At 42.4% G+C, this 20,913-nt stretch overlaps 1 protein-coding gene across 1 annotated transcript in view; it reads left to right on the top strand.

Moving 5' to 3' along the window:
- The window catches only part of EFCAB8 (EF-hand calcium binding domain 8), a 103,317-nt gene that overhangs the window by 61,973 nt on the left and 20,431 nt on the right, over positions 1-20,913 (top strand). The window contains 2 exon segments of the mRNA XM_019016849.4: positions 9,689-9,907; positions 10,468-10,626. Of these exon segments, the coding sequence (XP_018872394.4) occupies positions 9,689-9,907; positions 10,468-10,626 (378 nt within the window).

Here is a 20,913-nt window from a genome sequence, read left to right on the forward strand (position 1 = left end):
GGTGCCTAGGGAAGTGAGCAGTGTCCCCTCTGGATTGGGGGTAGCAGTGTCCCCTCTGGGAGGGGAGGTAGGGAGGTAGGAGAAGGGGCATCTCCAGACTCTAGTTAGAATGCCCTCCTGTTAACTGGAAGGGTGTTTTATACCGAATACGAGTTGGGTATGGGTTCATCTTTGTTCTTCCTCCTGTACCTTCCCCTTTCTGACCCTGGACACCCCTCGCTGTGATACTGACTCCCCGTCCTGAAAATACAAATCATAGTTGAGTTAGGGTGTGGCTGGCCTGCCCCATCACCCAGCTCCAGGCACCAGGACTTGAGAACAAGAGGGCAGTACCCTGAGAGCTGGGTTTTGCAGTGTTGGGAGGGAGAGCAGGAGTGGCTGCACACTCTCTTCCAGGTTCTGATTATTTCTCTCTCCTTTTTTTTTTTTTTCTTGAGACAGGGTCTCACTGTCACCCAGGCTAGAGTACAGTGGTGTGATCACAGCTCATTACAGCCTTAACTCCTGGGCTGAAGTGATCCTCCCACCTCAGCCTTGTGAGTAGCTGGGACTATAGGCATGCACCATTATGCCCAGCTATTTTGTGTGTGTGTGTGTGTGTGTGTGTGTGTGTGTGTGTGTGTTTGTAGAGATGGGGTCTCACTATGCTGCCCATGCTGGTCTCGAACTCCTGGGCTCAAGTGATCCTCCTGGCTCAGCCTCCCAAAGTGTTGGGATTACAGATGTGAACCATTATACCCAGCCTCTTCCTTCTCTTTAAAAAAATACCTTAAATAACTTTTAAAAGTAATAATACTAGTTTAACTATAATAAAAAAGGAAGTGTATGTAAATGAAACAATAAAAATAAAAGTCCCTTATGTCTCACTCACCCTATGCCATCCCACTCTCAACAGCAGCAGTTGCTGCTAACAGGTTGGTTTTAGCCTTGTACTTTTTTTTTTTTTTGACTAGTAATATAAAATGATAGCTATGTCCTGCCATATGCTTTTTTCTGTAAGTCTATAGCATGGATATACTTTCATGAGAGGGATTTAGATTCATCTTATTCTTTTGTTACCTTATTCTTTTTTTTTTTTTTTTTTTTGAGACGGAGTCTTGCTCTGTCACCCAGGCTGGCGTGCAGTGGTGCAATATCAGCTCACTGCACCTCTGCGTCCTGAGTTCAAGTGATTCTCCTGCCTCAGCCTCCGGAGTAGCTGAGACCATAAGCATGTGCCACCACGCCCAGCTGCTTTTTGTATTTCTAGTAGAGTCGGGGTTTCACCATGTTGGCCAGGCTGGTCTCGAACTCCTGACCTCAGGTGATCCACCGGCCTCGGCTTCCCAAAGTGCTGGGATTACAGGCATGAGCCACCACACCCGGCCATCTTATTCTTTTTAACAACTGCCCACTGATGCATAACTTGGATGTATCAGGAACTGTGAAGCTGGTCCTCTATGAATAGGTCTATGGGTTAGTTCCAGTTTTTAGCTTTTAGGAGCAGCACAGCATTTTACATTCTTGCACGTACATTTCTGGGCACTAGTGTGAATATATTGAGAGGACGGATTCTTGGAAACAGAACTGCCCACAGATCCCATCCCTTTAAATCTGTGAAGTCAAGGTAGATGGCTCAAAGCTTGATCTTTCGGGCTGGTGACCTAGTGTTGTCAGGACAGAGGCATTCGCTACATGCCAGCCGCTGGGGAAGGAGCAGTGAATGAAAGATATCGAGCCCCTGACCTCTGGAGCTGTCATTCTAGTTGGGGCGAGATAGACAATTAACCAGTAAATAAAATAAAGGGCATGTCACAGAGTGAGTGAGGACAATGGAGGACAAGAAAGCCGGGAAGATGGCAGGGAGAACGGACATGGGAGGAGATGGCATTGCTGTTTTATGAATAGGCTGGTCAGGGAGGGATTCACAAAGGAGGTGGCATCTGCATAGAGCCTGAAGGAAGTGAGGAAACATGGCCTGCAGTTATTTGGAAGGAGGGTGATGCAGGCAGAGAAGGTAGGTGCAAGGGCCCACATGGGAGAGCTGGCGTGGAATGTTCGAGAATGAGCACTTCTCTCTCTCTCTCTCTCTCTCTGTATCTCTCTCTGATACTTTCTTCCTCTAATTAGAAAGTGATACATGTCCTTAATTAAAACTAAAAAAATTCACGCCGAGAGCAGTGGCTCACAACTGTAATCCCAGTCCTTTAGGAGGCCAATGTGGGAGGACTACTTGAGCCCAGGAGTTCTAGACCAGCTTGGGCAACATGATGAGACCTCATCTCTACAAAAAATTTAAAAAATTAGCCAGGTTTGATAGTGTGCACGGTGCACCCAGCTGCTTGGGAGGCTGAGTTGGGAGAATCACTTGAGTCTGGGAGGTCAAGGATGCAGTGAGCTGTGATTGTGCCACTGCACTCCAGCCTGGGCAAGACAGCTAGACCTTGTCTCTTAAACAAACAAACAAACCTGGCCCGGTGCAATGGCTCGTGCCTGTAATCCTAGCACTTTGGGGGGCTGAGGTGGGCAGATTGCCTGAGCTCAGGAGTTCGAAACCAGCCTGGGCAACACGGTGAAACCCCGTCTCTACTAAAATACAAAAAATTAGCCAGGGGTGGCAGCATACTCCTGTAGTCCCAGCTAGTCGGGAGGCAGAGGCAGGAGAAATGATTGAACCTGGGAGGCGGAGGTTGCAGTGAGCTGAGATCGTGCCACTGCACTCCAGCCTGGGTGACACAGTGAGACTCGCCTCCAAAACACCACCACCACCACCACCACCACCACCACCACCACCACCACCACCACCACCACCACCACCACCACCACCTATGAAAAAAAATCAAACTTTATACGAGTGTATAAAGTAAAAGAATGGCTGTCTCCCTCCTCAGCCTCCAGAGGTAATTGCGTTAAGACGTGTTGTAGCCTTCTAGAATTTTTTTGTGCATATACAAGTACATACATGTATGAATGTATATATGTAAATCTAGATATTTTTCACCGGATAATATCATATTGCATGTATTATTCCGGGACTTGCTGTTTTTCACTTGACTCCTCACAGGCATCTCTTCATGACGGTGTTTACGGAGCCATGGCATTCCTTTCACTAGTCACATCATGTCCTGGGTCCACTGCACAGAGTCTGTATAGCTATCTGCTGCCGCTGGGTTTTGCCTTTATAGAAAGCATTGCAATGAATACCCTTGTACATAAATTTTGGATCTCTTGTCTATTTCCAGATATAAAACCCTAGGATTAGAAACATACTCCTGGAAAGCTTTTGCTATGTTGCATTATGTTTCAGTGGTAGCTAGTAATTATTGAGCTCTCAATATCTGCCAGACAATGAACTTAATGGTTTACATGTGTTATTTTTTGTTTTTTGAGACAGAATCTCAGCTCTCTTGTCCAGGCTGGAGTGCAGTGGCGCAATCACGGCTCACTGTAGCCTCCACTTCCCAGGCTCAAGCGATTCTCCCACCTCAGCCTTCTGAGTATTAACAGCTGGGACCACAGGTGTGTGCTACTGTGCCTGGCTGATTAAAAAAATATATATTTATAGAGATGGAGTCTCCTTATGTTGCCCAGGCTAGTCTTGACCTTCTGGGCTCAAGCGATCCTCCTGCCTTGGCCTCCCAAAGTGCTGGGATTACAGGCATAAGCCACCATGCCCAGCTACATGTGTTGTTTTTATTTTGTCCATCAAACAGCCCTGGGAAGTATGTACTATTATTATTTATTTATGAGGGATTTTTGTTTATTTAATACATCTGAAAAGAATGTATGTGAAAAGAATGTTTAATACCTCTGAAAAGAATGTACTATTATTATTATTCCCATTTTATGGCTGAAGAAACAGGCCCAATGAGGTGAAGTGACTTGCCCAAGATTCTTATGGCCAGAAAATGGCAGAGCCAGGGCCTGATTCTAGGTCTATTTGTTTTCGAAGTTCAAGTTCTTTTAAGTTTTTGTGCTGCCACTGTTGGGAATTCCTTGGGCTTTTTACGTGGCCTGGTGATCTGCGTGTAATAAGGATTTGTGTCATGAATCTTGATTGAATTTTTGGCCACAGAATTGCATGCAAAAGATTGAATGTCTGTTGATGAGATTTGAGGCACTGTGGCTGGCAGGGCTGTGTGTGTGTGTGTGTGTGTGTGTGTGTGTGTGCCCCCTCTGGATGCTGACCCTCACCCCTGGCTTCAAGATGTACTGTCTCCCACCCGCACCACTCCTTGAGGAGCAGGGTCCCTTCTCTCTGGGGCACTTGTGGGCACAGTGAAGCATTTTAGGGTGGTGCCCTGGAGAGGGTCCAGAGTGCTCGGGTCACCTCTGATCTCAGCCTTTCCTTAGTGGAAGAGAGGCTTGGGTGGGCTGGGGTAAGGACACCAGACAGGGAGTGGGTGGGGGTCTTACCTGTTGGGTCTTCCTTCCCATTATTTCTGTCTGGCCATCCCAGAAGACTGTGAGGCATGGCAGAAAGAGCACTAGGAAGGAGTCCAGGATGCAGATCCAGACCCAGCTGTGTCCCTGACAGTCTTTATTTTTAATTTTACTTATTTATTTATTTTTGAGATGGAGTCTCACTCTGTTGTCCAGGCTGGAGTGCAGTGGCGCGATCTCAGCTCACTGCCACCTCTGTCTCCTGGGTTCAAGTGATTCTCGTGCCTCAACCTCCTGAGTAGCTGGGATTACAGGTGTGTGCCACCACACCTGGCTAATTTTGTGTTTTTAATGGAGACAGAGTTTCACCATGTTGTCCAGGCTGGTCTTGAACTCCTGACCTTAAGTGATCCTCCTGCCTCAACTTTCCAAAGTGCTGGCATTACAGGCGTAAGCCACCACGCCTAGCTAATTTTGGGTTTTTAGTGGAGATGGGGTTTTGCCATGTTGTCCAGGCTTGTCTTGAACTCCCGGCCTCAAGTGATCCTCCTGCCTCGGCCTCCCAAAGTGTTGGGATTACAGGCGTGAGCCATGGCGCCCAGCCCCTGACAGTCTTTAGATGAAGCCCTTGCCCCTGGCCATCTCCCCAGTAGGGAGGACCAGATGGCAGGCAGTAGAAAATTGCTCCAAGTTACATGAAGTTTAGCCCGTGAGTAGCTGCCATGGCTTCTTCTGAAGGGACCCACAGGGAGGCCATTAACCCCCTGTGGTTGAGATACTATCTGGGATTCCTGGGCTGAGTGAGACTGAAATGCTCACCTTCAGTCCAGCAGCTCTTTCCAAAATGAGCAGGGCAATGTATTGGAGGGGGCTGGATGCAGAGTGCAAAAGGAATAGTGTTGGTTACCTGTCCCTTGCAGCCACACGGCTCTGTCCTGCCTAGGGCCACCATTCTGACTGTGCTTTTCTCACTGTGAGCACCGGATGCTGGCTACGCAGTTGACCCCGTGCTCTCAGCAGGTAGCCCCTCTCCAGTCCTGCTGAAGTCCTGGGCGCTCATTCGCCTTCACCCTAACTGCTCTCACCATCCCAGGGCTGGCAAAGGAATGGCTGGGAAGGATGCCGCAGCTTTTCCCCAGCTCAGACATGGGAGAAATTTGTGGTGCATCACTTTGGTGAATCCTGTGCAGTTATGAGGAACCACATTTTAGAAAAATGCTTAATCATTGGAATGTGCTTATGACAAAATTTAAAGCACATCCTTTAAAATGACAGTTAATGACTACTGTGAAAGTTGTGTGCACGTTAAATTTTTTTTTATGGTTTTGATTTTTCAAACAAAACTGAGAACATTTGAAACTATTGTTTATTTAGCTGTTTGCTTTTTTTTTTCAAACCTTGCAATTTGTGGTGGATAGTTTTTCCTCTCAGCACACAATAATCTATCCACTTCATTCTTTTTTTTTTTTTTTATTATACTTTAAGTTTTAGGGTACATGTGCACAATGTGCAGGTTAGTTACATATGTATACATGTGCCATGCTGGTGCGCTGCACCCACTAACTCGTCATCTAGCATTAGGTGTATCTCCCAATGCTATCCCTCCCCCCTCCCCCCACCCCACAATAGTCCCCAGAGTGTGATGTTCCCCTTCCTGTGTCCATGTGTTCTCATTGTTCAATTCCCACCTATGAGTGAGAATATGCGGTGTTTGGTTTTTTGTTCTTGCGATAGTTTACTGAGAATGATGATTTCCAGTTTCATCCATGTCCCTACAAAGGACATGAACTCATCATTTTTTATGGCTGCATAGTATTCCATGGTGTATATGTGCCACATTTTCTTAATCCAGTCTATCATTGTTGGACATTTGGGTTGGTTCCAAGTCTTTGCTATTGTGAATAATGCCGCAATAAACATACGTGTGCATGTGTCTTTATAGCAGCATGATTTATAGTCCTTTGGGTATACCACTTCATTCTTTTTAATAGCTTTATATAGGGGCCTATCTAGGTTTTCTGGAGCCTGAAACTTTTGCAAGAAAAATGCACAAAATTATAAAAAATTAGGTACAAAAGTAAATATTTATTTAGAATGAGAAAAAAGTGACAACAAATTTCAAAATTTATAAATCTGACAATTACAAAAGTCACCAGAACTTACTAGTTCTTTCCTAAAACCTTGAACTTAAACTTGAACTTAGCCTTGAGCTTCATGAACTTCACCAGTAAATCTGCCACTGGCTGCAGTGTATTTCTTTGGATTCACCATGATTTGTTTATTTATTTATTTATTTAAAATTTTTTTTTGAGACAGAGTCTCACTCTGTCTCCCAGGCTGGAGTGCAGTGACGTGATCTTGGTTCACTGCAACCTCCGCCTCCCAAGTACCAGCAATTCTCCTGCCTCAGCCTCCCGAGTAGCTGGGATTATAGGTGCCCGCCACCATGCCCAGCTGATTTTTGTATTTTTAGTGGAGACAGGGTTTCACCATGTTGGTCAGGCTGGTCTCGAACTCCTGACCTCAGGTGATCCATCCCCCTCGGCTTCCCAAAATGCTGGGATTAGAGGCGAGAGCCACCATGCCTGGCCAAAATACATTAAAATCTTAATGGTGATTATTTCTGGGTACTGGGATTTTGTAGGTGATTTTAATTTCCTTTCATATGTCTATGCTGCCCACATTTTGTACAGTGAGCACTTGCATAAAGTGGGGGAAATGCTTGCCCTTTGTCTTTGGTTCAGGGATTCCTGTTTTTTCTTTTTTTCAAAAAATTTTTCTTGTAGTGAAATACACATAACATAAAATTTACCATCGAAACCATTTTTAAGTGTATGGTTCAGTGGTAGTAAATATGTTCATAATGTGCAACCATCACCACTATCCATTCATCTTGTAAAATTGAAACTATACCCATTAAACAATAACTCCCACTCCCCTCTCCCTCCAACCCCTGGAAACCCCCATTCTACTTTCTGTCTTTATGATTTTGATTATTCTACCTCATGCAAGTGGAATCATATGTTTGTCTTTTGGTAACTGGCTTATGTCACTTAGCATAATGTCCTCTTTGGTTAATTCCCAAGTATTTTACTCTTTTTTTGACACTATTGTCAATGGAATTATTTTTGTAATTTCCTTTTCAGAATGTTCAACGTTAGTGTATAGAAATGCAACTGATTTTTTTTTTTTTTTGAGACAGAGTCTTGCTCTGTTGCCCAGGCTGGAGTACAATGGCACGATCTCGGCTCACTGCACCCTCTGCCTCCCAGGTTCAAGTGATTCTCCTGCCTCAGCCTCATGAGTAGCTGGGATTACAGGTGTGTGCCACCACACCTGGCTAATATTTGTACTTTTTAGTAGAGACGGGCTTTCACCATGTTGGCCAGGCTGGTCTCAAACTCCTGACCTCATGATCCACCTGCCTCAGCCTCCCAAAGTGCTGGGATTACAGGCATGAGCCACCGCACCTGGCCAATGTGACTGATTTTTATGTGTTGACTTTGTATCCTGCCATTTTGCTGAATTCATTTGTTAGCCCCTTTTTTTTGGTGTGGGAGCTTTAGCGTTTTCTACATATAAGATAATATCATCTGCAAACTTATAATTTTACTTCTTTCTTTCCAGTTTGGATGCCTTTTATTTCTTTTTTTGCCTAATCCCTCTGGCAGAACTTCCAGTACTCTGTTGAATAAAAGTGTCAAAAGTGGACATTCTTGCCTTGTTCCTAATTCCAGAGGAAAAGCTTTCAGTCTTTTACTATTGAGTGTGATGTTCATTGTGGGTTTTTCATATATGGCTTTTATTATGTTTAGGTAATTTCCTTCTATTCCTATTTTTTTTTAATTTTGTCAAATCGTTTTCTGCATCAATTAAGATGATCGTGTGGGTTTTTTTCTTTTTTTTGTGAAGTGGTATATTTATTGATTTTTATATGTTGAATCATCCTTGCATTCCAGGAATAAATGTCACTTGGTCATGGTATATAATCCTTTTAATATGCTACTGAATGCAGTTTGCTAATTTTTTTGATAATTTTTAAATATCAGTGTTCATAAGGGATATTTCTCTGTAGTCTTTTTTTTTTTTTTCTTATAATGTCTTTGTCTGACTTTGATATCAGGGTAATGCTGGCCTCATAGAATGAGTTAGGAAGTGTTATCTCCTCTTCAGTATTCTGGAAAAGTTTGGGAAGGATTGGCATTCATTCTTCCTTAAATGTTTGGTAGAATTCACTGGTGAAGCCATCAAGCTTTGGGCACAAGAGACTTCTGGTTTTTGACCCTGGCACTGGGGCCAGTGGGAAGCAGGTTGAACAGCTAATTTTGGATTTCTATGACAATAAGGATAATTGAGATTTTTTTCTTTCTTTTCTTTTCTTTCTTTTCTTTTTTCTCCCTTCCTTCCCCTCCCCTCCCCTCCCCTCCCTTCCTCTTCTTTTCCCTTCTTTTTTTTTTTTTTTCTTTAAATAGAGACAGGGTCTCACTATGTTGCCCAGGCTGTCTCGATCTCCTGGGCTCAAGTGATTCACCCGCCTCGGCCTCCCAAAGTGCTAGGATTACAGGCATGAGCCACCATGAGATTTTTGTTATTGGTGACATGTTTTGGGGACACATAAGCTATTACGCTGTAAAGTTCTGAGCAGGAGTGAGGAAGCTTCCAATTTCCCCTTTCTGGCCTGATTTGCTCTACCACCCTCACTATGCTCTCAGCCTCCTGCTGGGTGCCAGGCAAGAAACTTTCTTCTCATGCTTGCCATGCAGAGTAACTTCCCACTGTGGCCCCCACATGGGCCACAGGAGTGACATGTAAGGGAAAAGTGAGCAGAGTGGGGAATTAGCAAAGGGCATGATCAAAACAAGTCTTGAACAAGAATTTGTTTAAAATGCTTTCTTGATGATTGGCTGGAAAATATGGATATTTCACTATAGATATATATGAAGGGGAATGGGTTCCTTCCCCAAATCACTTTGGGCTGAGTTACAGGTTGTGAAAATCTTGTCTGAGCCTATGTCGAATCAAACTTGTAAGCCTTCATTTGATAAACATTTATCGATCATGTATTATGTGTCAGGCACCATTGTGGTTACTAAGGACAAAGTAGTGAACAAAAAAGACGCAAAATCCCTGCCCTCTAGTAGTTCATAGTCGAGTATGACGTTCCTTGTCACCAGCTGGGGAGGAAGGGTGGGACCACCATCACCACTTTCACTGGGCATCTAGGAAACTGGGGGACCAGGTGGGTGTGGTGACTTGCTGAGGTCCCTCAGCACCATGTGACAGTGGCTCACAGCCCTGCTGAGCCGGGCCCTCCTCTCTTCCTCAGATAATCTTCCTGCAGACCAGGCCTCGCCTGCCGCACACGGCTGCCCTGCTGAGCAGCTGCATGGACGGCTACATCTACGCCTGGTCCCTCCATGGGAATGGAGGCCTGCTGGGGAAGTTCCCTGTGGACCTAGACAATGGGGATGTTGTCGTGGGTGCCATGGCCACTGATAACAATGACTGGATCTTCATCACGGGGGATTGTAAAGGATACATCAAGGTGAGGAAGAACTGGCAGGAAGATTGAGGGGCTGGTGCCAGCTAAGTGTTTGGCCATCTCTTTGCTCACATGGCCCTTGCCTAGTTCCTACTCTGTCTGGTACTGGTTCCGTTTGTGAAACAATGCAGGGAGGAGTCCTCTCCTGCTCTGCTAAGCCCAGTGACAGGAGCGGGTCTTGGTTCAAAAAGCCCCTCTGAGAAGCCTTCCCTGGAGAATTCCGTGCTCCATCACTGTCTTCTCCAACTCCCTCATCCCCCAGTCATGTGGCTAATCTGGGATCAGCTGTCTCAGGAGCTGATTGTGTGCCTTGTAGCAAGACATGAGGCAGGGGTGTGCTGTCCTTGAGCCGGTCACACCCTTCCTGCCTGCTAATCCAGGAGTCTGGCCTAGAAGATCCCTAAGGCCCTTTCTGGCCCTAGTGGTGAGGTATCTCAGAGATGTAAGTAAGAACTGCCCCCCACCCCCACCAAATGAAGAGGAATGGTCTGGGAGGAGCCCACAGAGTGAGTTGGGGTCTGGGTCAAGGGGTGTAAGGCCACTAACCCACACTTTATGTCTAGATCTGGGACATCAAGGATTACTGCACATTGATTGATAAACAGCCATTCTAATCCAGTGGGGCCAAGGTTGTCTCTGAAGCACACAACAAGTTCCGGTTGTTAATTCCTCAGCAACTTGGGACCAGCTTCCCACACTACATTCCCTTGGAGGATAAAGAGGTAGGAGGATTACTGGAGGGTTGCTCAGGAAAGTGCCTTTGAGCCCCACAAATGAGCTAGGACCATAGACTAACTCATACCCAAGAGAAATACACTTACTAAAGGATAAGAGCAAAAATATTGATAGAATTAGTATTCATGGCCAGTCGTGGTGGCCCACGCCTGTAATCCCAGCACTTTGGGAGGCCGAGGCGGGTGGATCACGAGGTCAGGAGTTTGAGACCAGCCTGACCAACATGGTGAAACCTTGTCTGTACTAAAAATACAAAAATTAGCCGGGTGTGGTGGTACACTCCTTGTAATCCCAGCTAACTCAGGAGGCTGAGGCAGGAGAACCGCTTGAACCTAGAAGGCAGAGGTTGTAGTGAGCTGAGATCGCGCCATCGCACTCCAGCCTGGGCGACAGAGCAAGACTTCGTCTCAAAAAAAAAAAAGAATTAGTATTCGTAATAATGCCACATTAGAAACAACCCAAATGCCCATCACTGTAGACTGGAAAATAAATTACAAATAAATTATAGTGTAATATCTGGCACCAGAAGTGAATTTACTCACTACAAAATGGAGAACTCTTCAAACAATTGAGGCAAAAGAAGTCAGACACAGAAGAACATATATTAGAAATGATTGTTTTTGTTGGGGGAGTGGAGAGGCTGGAAGGAATCATGAAGGGGAACTTCTGGAGAGGTTGGCAGTGCTCTGCTTCATTAACGGGCCTGATCATGCAGTTGTATTCAGTTTCTAAAAATTTATTCAGTGGTGGGCCGGGCGCGGTGGCTCATGCCTGTAATCCCAGCACTTTGGGAGGCCAAGGCTGGTGGATCATCTGAGGTCAGGTGTTTGAGACCAGCCTGGCCAACCTGGTGAAACCCTATCTACTAAAAATACAAAAATCAGCTGGGTGTGGTGGTGCACGCCTGTAATCCCAGCTACTTGGGAGGCTGAGGCACAAGAATCACTTGAACCCGGGAGGTGGAGGTTGTAGTGAGCCGAGATTGCTGCGTTGCCCTCCAGCCTGGGCGACAGCATGCGACTCTGTCTAAAAAAAAAAAAAAAAATTATTCAGTACTACACTTATGTACAATTTTCTATGTGTATATCATACATCAATGAAAGTTTTAAAAAGTCAGGTAACGTAAAAAGGCTTACAGCGAAGAGTCTAAGTCCCATTCCTGTTCCCCCAAACAGTTCATGCTCCCTGAAGTAACCACGTGTGTTGATTTTTGGTTATTCCTCTGGTGTTTACTTATGCAAACACAATGTGTAAAGTTATTTTCTACTGAAGGTATCATTTCACTTACACTGGTACTCATCTTGCTTTTCTTGCTGTATGATGTATCTTGGAGACCTTTGCATAGCAGCACTATCCCATTTTAAGGTAAATTTGTCTTTAAAAAAATCTTACACAGAAGCGAATAGTGAATGTTATTTCACATATGTGAAGGCATTTCTGTAGGAGATGTTCTTGGAAGTGGGATTGCTAGGTAAAAGGGTTACATGCATTTGCAATTTTGATAGCCTTCTTGCAGTCTTACGTGCCTTTTGAATCTCTACATGAGTATGTTATGGCTAATTCATTTTAGTATGAAGAGAATGTCATTATATTAAAATGTCTTGGGAACTGATTACCCACAGTGTCCGTATGTGAAGAATTTATAATGTTGATACAATCATCATCATAATAATATTTATTTACTGCTTTCAGTGTTCCAGGGATGGTGATAGTATATTATATATGCATTCATTAATCTCCATAATGGCTTGTGAGGGAGATGATATTTTTCAGATGAGGAAGTAATGAAACTGAAGAGCTGAGAGACTCATCTAAGCTCCAGTAGCAACCAGTGTAGACCCGAGACTAAACCTAAGTCTGTCTGACTCCAGAATCTGTGTTCCTGACCATCTGCTCTTAGTTTTATAATGATATATTTTAAACAATTGGGATTATATTGTATGTAACTGGAATTTCCTATACCATCAAGTATTCTTTTTTCTTTAAAAATTTTATTAATATTGTTTCAAATAGATAAATCATAATTGTAGACATTTCTGAGGTACAGTGTGCTGTTTTGATCTATGTACACATGTGGAATGATTAAATCAAGACAATTAACATATCTACCACCTCACTTACTTACAATTTTTATGGTGAGACATTTAAAATTTACTCTTAGTTATCTTGAAGTATGCAATATATTACTGACTATAGTCCCTCTGCTGTGCAGAAGATCTCAAAACTTATTCCTTCTGTCTGACCGAAACTTGGTACCCCTTTGACCAATAACTTCCCATTCTCTCTCCCTTATTCCCCACCCCACCCTCTAAGCCTCTGGTAACCATCATTCTCCTTTCTACTTCTTTTTAAAAACCTCTTTTTGGCCAGGCGCAGTGGCTCAAGCCTGTAATCCCAGTACTTTGGGAGGCCGAGGCGGGCAGATCACCTGAGGTCAGGAGTTCAAGACCAGCCTGGCCCACATGGTGAAACCTTGTCCCTACTAAAAGTACAAAATTAGCCAGGCATGGTGATGCGTGCCTGTAATCCCGGCTACTCTGGAGGCTGAGGCAAGAAATCACTTGAACCCGGGAGGCAGAGGTTGCAGTGAGCTGAGGTTGCGCCACTGCACTTCAACCTGGGCAACAAAGTGAGACTCCATCTCAAAAAATCAATCAATCAAATCAAATCAAATAAAAAATTTTTTTTTTTTTTTTGTAGAGATGAGGTCTATGTTGCCCAGGCTGGTCTTGAACTCCTGGGCTCAAGGAATCCTCCTGCCTTGACCTCCCAAAGTGCTGGGATTACAGGTGTGAGCCACCGTGCCCAGCCCTTTCTACTTCTATGAGTTTGACTTTTTATAATTCCATATATAAATACAATCATGCAGTATTTTCCTTTCATGACTGGCTTATTTCACTTACCATAATGTCTTCCAGATTTATCTATGTGGTCCCAAATGACAGGATTTTTTTTCTCTTTTAAGGCTGAATAGTATTCCATTATGTATATACACCACATTTTCATTATCCATTCATCCATTGATGGCCCCTTAGGTTGATTCTATATCTTGGCTATTGTGAAAAGTGCTGCAATGAGCATGGGAGTGCAGGTATTTCTTTGACATATTGATATGACATATTGATCTCTTTTGGATATATACCCAGAAGTGGAATTGCTAGATCATATAGTAGTTCTAATTTTAGTTTTTTGAGGAAACCCCATACTATTTCTCATAGTGGTTGATATGGCTTGGTTGTGTCCCCACACAAATCTCATCTTGAATTGTAGCTCTCATAATCCCCAGCTGTCGTGGGAGGGACCTGGTGGGAGGTAATTGAATCGTGGGGCTGGGTTTTTCCCACTGTTCTCATGATAGTGAATAAGTCTCAAGAGATATGATGGTTTTATAAAGGGCAGTTCCCCTGCTCATGCTGTCTTGCTGCTCCCATGTAAGACGTGCCTTTGCTCCTCTTTCGCCTCTGCCATGATTGTGAGGCCTCCCCAGCCATGTGGAACTGTGAGTGCATTAAACCTTTACTTTATAAATTACCCAGTCTCGGGTATGTCTTTATTAGCAGCATGAGAACAGACCAATACAGTGGTTGTACTAATTTACATTCCCTCCAACATTGTACAAGGGTTTTCTTTTTTCTGCCTCCTCACCAACACTTATTTCTTGTCTTTTTGATAACATCTAATCTAACAGATGTAAGATGATATCTCATTGTGGTTTAATTTGTTTTTCCTAATGATTAGTGGTGCTCAGCATTTTTTTTCTTGAACCTGTTGGCCATTTGAATGTCTTCTTTTGAGAAATGTCTCTTTGGATGGTTTGTCCATTTTCTCTTCTCTTCTCTTTTCTTTCTTTTTTTTTTTTTTTTTTGAGATGGCGTTTTGCTCTTGTTGCCCAGGCTGGAGTGCATTGATCCAATCTTGGCTCGCTGCAACCTCCGCCTCCCGGGTTCAAGCAATTCTCCCGCCTCAGCCTCCTGAGTAGCTGTGATTACAGGCACAGGCTACCACACTCGGCTGATTTTGTATTTTCAGTAGAGACGAGGTGTCACCTTGTTGGTCAGGCTGGTCCCAAACTCCTGACCTCAAGTGATCTGCCTGCCTCGGCCTCCCAAAGTGCTGGGATTACAGGCATGAGCCACTGCACCTGGCCACTTTGCCTATTTTATTTTATTTTGAGATGGAGTTTTGCTCTTATTGCCCAGACTGGAGTGCAATGGCGCGATCGTGGCTCACCACAACCTCTGCCTCCCAGGTTCAAGCAATTCTCCTGCCTCAGCCTCCCAAGTAGGTGGGATTACAGGCATGCGCCACCACGCCCAGCTAATTTTGTAGTTTTAGTAGAGATGGGGTTTCTCCATGTTGGTCAGGCTGGTCTTGAACTCCTGACCTCAGGTGATCTGCCCACCTTGCCTCCCAAAGTGCTGGGATTACAAGAGTGAGTGCGCCTGGCCCACTTTGCTCATTTTCTAATTGAGTTATTTGTTTTCTGGCTATTGAGTTGTTTGAGTTTCTTATTTATTGTGGATGTTACTCCCTTATCAGATGTATGATTTACATATATTTTCTGTCACTCTGTGGGTTATCTCTTTACTTTGTTCATTGTTTCCTTTCTGTCCAAAAGCTTTGTATCTTGTCTAAAATCCCATTTGTCTATTTTTGCTTTTATTTATTTTTATTTTTATTTTTATTTTTTATTTTTTTGAAATGGAGTCTTGCTCTTTCACCCAGGTTGGAGTGCAGTGGTGCAATCTCAGCTCACTGCAACCTCTGCCTCCCAGGTTCAAGCAAGTCTCCTACTTCAACTTCCTGAGTAGCTGGGATTATAGGCGTGTGCCACCATGCCTAGCTAATTTTTGTATTTTTTGGTAGAGACAGGATTTCACCATGTTGGCCAGGCTGGTGTTGAACTCTTGACCTCAGGCAATCCGCCTGGCTCAGCCTCCCAAAGTGCTGGGATTACACGTGTGAGCCACCGCACCTGGCCTATTTTTGCTTTTATTACCTGTGCTTTTGGGGTCATAGCTAAATAACCATTGCTCAGATCAATGTCATGGAGCCTTTCCTCTAGGTATTCTAGTTGTTTTACAGTCTCAGATCTTATATTTAAGACTTTAATCCACTTTGAGTTGATTTTTTATACTGTGTGAGATAAGGATCCAATTTTATTCTTCTGTATGTGGATCCAATTTTCCTAGTACAGTTTATTGAAAAGACTGTCTTTTCCCCATTATGTATTAGTAACACCTTTGTCAAAAATCAATTGACTATTAGTGCATGGGTTTATTTCTGGGTTTTCTATCTTGTTACATTAGTCGATGTGTCTATTTTTATGCCAGCACCATACTGTTTTGATTATATTAGCTTTATAATATATTTTGAAATCAGGGACTGTGATGTCTTTAGCTTTGTTCTTTTTGCTCAAGATTGTTTTGGCTAGCCAGGGTCTTTTATGATTGCATATGAATTTAAGGATTGTTTTATTTCTATAAGAAATGACATTGGAATTTTGATAGGGACTGCATTGAATCTGTAGATTGCTTTGGGTAGTATGAATATTTTAATAATATTAATTCTTCTAATTTATCGACACAAGATAGCTTTCCATTTATTTGTGTTTTCTGAGTTTTCTTAAACAATGTTTTAGTTTCCAGTGTACAGATCTTTTAACTCCTTGGTTAAATTTACCCCTAAGTATTTTATTTTATTTTAAAATACCTGGCTAATTTTGTATTTAATTTTATATTGTATTTATTTTATTTGTAATAAAATTAAGCATTTTATTTTATTTTAAAATACCTGGCTAATTTTGTATTTTTAGTAGAGACAGGGTTTCTCCATGTTGGTCAGGCTGGTCTCGAACTCCAGACCTCAGGTGATCCGCCTGCCTCGGCCTCCCAAAGTGCTGGTATTACAAGCATGAGCCACTGCACCTAGCTGAAAACCACACTTTCTGTTGATTAAATAATATTTCACCTTATGGAGTTATAAATTTTCATTTTATGGGGTTATAATCACTTACTTAGCTTGTTATCTATTGTTGGACATTAATATGGTTTCTAACTTTTCATTATCAAAAAATAAAAGAAAATGGACAAAACCTCAGAAAGACACAAACTACTAAAGCTGACTTAATAAGAAATAGAAAATCTGAATATATAGAAAATCTGAATGTAACAAGTAAGGAGATTGGATTAGTAATAAAATTTCCCACAAAGAGAAGTACACATTCAGATGGTTTCACTGGTAAATTCTACCAAATATTTAAAGATTTTTCTTTTTTTTGTTGAGACAGAGTCTCACTCTATTGCCCAGGCTGGAGTACAATGGTGTGATCTTGGCTCACTGCAACCTTTGCCTCCGGGGTTCAAGTGATTCTCCTGCCTCGGCCTCCCGAATAGCTGGGATTACAGGCATGCACCACCATGCCTGGCTAATTTTTGTATTTTTAGTAGAGACAGGGTTTCACCACATTGGCTAGGCTGGTCTCGAACTCCCAACCTCGTGATCCGCCCACCATGGCCTCCCAAAGTGCTGGGATTACAGGCGTGAGCCACCACACCTGGCTAAAGAATTAATGTCAATTGCTCACAAACTCTTCCAAAAGAGTTCTCTACGAGGCCAGTATTACCTTGATACCAAAACCAGATAAAGATATCACAGGAAAATAAAACTGCAGACCAAATATTTTTATGAATATAGATACAAAAATCTTCAAAATACTAGCAAATTGAAACCAACAACATATGAAAATGATTATACACCATGACCGAGTAAGATTTATCCCAGGAATGCAAAGTTGGCTTAATATCCAAAATCAATTAATGTAATACACCATATTAACTGAATAAAAAACAAAAGCCATATGATTATGCCAATAGATGCAAAAAGAGCATTTAACAAAATTGAACACCGTTTTCTGATTGAAACACCCAATAAACTAGAAATAGAAACTTCAACCTGATAAAAGCCATTTATGAAAACTCACAGGTAGCATAAAACTTCATGTTGAAATATTAAATACTTTCCTGTAAAATCAGAAATAAAACAAGAATGCTTACTCTTGCCACCCCAATTTAACATTTTACTGGGAGGTCAGTTAGGCAAGAAAATGAAATAAAAGGTATCTATATTGGGGAGGAAGAAGTTAACTATCTCTATCTGCAGATGACATGATCTTATATCTAGAAAATCCTAAATAATTTATTAAAAACTATTAAAACTAATAAATTCAATAGGGTTGCTTGATATAAATATACAAAACCAATATATTTATATACACTAGCAATAAACAATCTGAAAATGAAAATTTAAAAATTTCACTTATAATCGCATCAAAAAAATACTTAGGAATAAATTTGGAAAAGTAGTGCAAAACTTGATCCCTGAAAATTGCATAACATTATGGAAAGAGATGAAAGAATACCCAAATAAATGGAAATACATCTCATGTTCATTGATTGGAAGACTGGATGTTGTTAATATAGCATATTCCCCAAATTGATTTAATGCAATTTATATCAAAATCCCAGCTGCTTTCTCTTCTCTTCTCTTCTCTTCCCTTTTCTTTTTCTTTTCTTTTCTTCCTTCCCTCCCTCCCTTCCTTCCTTTCTTTCTCTTTCTTTTCCTTCCCTTCCTTCCTTCCTTCCCTCCTTCCCTCCTTCCTTCCTTCGTTTCTCTCTTTCTTTCGTTCTCTCTCCCCAACTTCTTTCTTTTTTCTTTTCCTTCCTTCCTTTCTCTTTCTTTCTCTCTCTTTCTCTTTCTTTCTTTCTTTCCTTCCTTCCTTCTCTCTCTCTTTCTTTCTCCTTCTCTCTTTCTTTCTTTCTTTCTTTCTTTCTTTCTTTCTTTCTTTCTTTCTTTCTTTCTTTCTCTCTCTCTCTCTCTCTCTCTCTTTCCCTCCCTCCCTCCCTCCCTCCCTTCCTTCCTTCCTTCCTTATTCTCTCTCTCTCTCCTTTTTTTTTTTTTGACAGAGTCTTGCTCTGTCGCCCAGGCTGGAGTGCAGTGGTGCAATCTCAGCTAACTGCAACCTCCGCCTCCCAGGTTCAAACGATTTTCCTGCCTCAGCCTCCCAAGTAGCTGGGACTACAGGCATGTGCCACCATGCCCGACAAATTTTTTTGTATTTTTAGTAGAGACGGGGTTTCACCGTATTGGTCACGCTGGTCTCAAACTCCTGACTTCGTGGTCCGCCTGCCTTGGCCTCTCAAAGTGCTTGGATTGCAGGCATGAGCCACCTCGCCTGGTGGGCTGGCTTTCTTTTCTTCCTTCCTTCCCTCCTTTTCTCCCTCCCTTCCTCCCTCCCTTCTCTGTCTCTCTTTTTCTTTTTTTCTCCCTTCCTTCCTTCTCTCTCTCTCTTTTTTTTTTCGTCTATTTGACAGAGTCTTGCTCTGGTACCCAGGCTGGAGTGCAGTGGCGCCACCTCGGTTCACTGCAACCTCCACCTCCCAGATTCAAGCAATTCTCCTGCCTCAGCCTCCCGAGTAGCTGGGATTACAGGTGCCCGCCACCATGCCTGGCTAATTTTTGTATTTTCAGTAGAGACGGGGTTTTGCCATGTTGGCCAAGCTGGTCTCAAACTCCTGACCTCAGGTGATCCACTCACCTCAGCCTCCCAAAGTGCTACGATTACAGGCATGAGCCACTGTGCCTACCTGCCTGCCTGCCTGCCTGCCTCCCTCCCTCCCTCCCTCTCTTCCTTCCTTCCTTCCTTCCTTCCTTGCTTTTTGGAGATACAAGGGATATAGATACTAAGAAAAAAATCTTGAGAAAGAACAGAGTTGAAGGACTTACAATTCCCAAGTTCAAAACTGAATATGAAGTTAAGTAATCAAGACAATGTGATACTGGCATAAAGAAAGACATGTAAATCAATGGAATAGAATTTAGAGTTAAAAAATAAATTCTCACATTATGATCAATTGATTTTTGACAAGAATGCTGAGACAATCAAATGGGGAGAAATAATATATTTTTTAAAACATGTCCTGCTGGGACAATAGGGATAACTTTATCTGTATTAGAAGAATGAAGTTAGACTCCTACCTCATAACACACACAAAAATTAACTCCAAATGGATCATAGACCTAAATGTAAGAGCCAAAATTATAAGACTTTTAGAAGAAAATAAATGGAAAATACTTGTGACCTTAGACAGTGTATCTTAGATATGACACCAAAAACAAGCTACAAAAGAAAAGAACAGATAAATTGGACTTTGTCAAAATTAAAAACTTTTGGGCTGCAAAGGATACCGTCAAGAAAGTGAAAGGGTAACCTGAAAGAAAATACTTGCAAATCATATATCTGATAAGGGACTAGTATCCAGAATATATAAAGAACTCTTGCAACTTGATAAAAATGATAAATAACCAAATTAAGATATGGGTAAAGGATCTAAATAAACATTTCTTCAAAGAAGATGTACAAATGGCTAATAAGTATATTAAATGATGCTGAACATCATTAGCTATCAGGGAAATGCATATTAAAACTATAATAAGATCCCACTTTACACTTGCCAGGATAACTATAGATAATAGCAATGGTTGGCTGGGATGTGGACAAACTGGGACTCTTACACATTGCTGGATAGAATGTAGAAAGCTGGCCGGGTACGGTGGCTCAGGCCTGTAATCCCAGCACTTTGGGAGGCTGAGGTGGGCGGATTATGAGGTCAGGAGTTTGAGACCAGCCTGGCCAGCATGGTGGAACCCCGTCTATACTAAACATACAAAAATTAGCAGGGCATGATGGCGGGTGCCTGTAATCCCAGCTACTCGGGAGGCTGAGGCAGGAGAATCGCTTGAACCTGGGAGGCGGAGGTTGCAGTGAGCAGAGATCATGCCATTGCGTTCCAGTCTGGGCAACAAGAGCAAAACTCCAAACTCTGTTTAAAAAAAAAAAAAAGAAAAAGAACATAGAAAGCTGCAGTCACTTTGGAAAACAGTCTGGCAGTTCCTCAAAAATAAAGTGTAGAGTTACCATATTACCCAACAGTTCCACTCCCAAGTGTATACCCAAGAGAAATGAAAACATATGTCCACATAAAATCTTGTACATGAATGTTTATAGTAGCATTATTTATAATACAAAAGTGGAAACAACCCAAATGTCAACTTCCAAATGGATAAAGTGTGGTATGGTGATACAATGGAATGTTATTTAATAATAAAAAGGAATAAAGTACTGATGCATGCAACAACATGGATGAACTTTGAAAATACTGTGCTAAGTGAAAGAAGCCAACCACAAAATACCATATATTGTGTGATTCTACTTA

Source organism: Gorilla gorilla, chromosome 21, assembly GCF_029281585.2.
Source record: "Gorilla gorilla gorilla isolate KB3781 chromosome 21, NHGRI_mGorGor1-v2.1_pri, whole genome shotgun sequence".
NCBI classification, from domain to species: domain Eukaryota; kingdom Metazoa; phylum Chordata; class Mammalia; order Primates; family Hominidae; genus Gorilla; species Gorilla gorilla.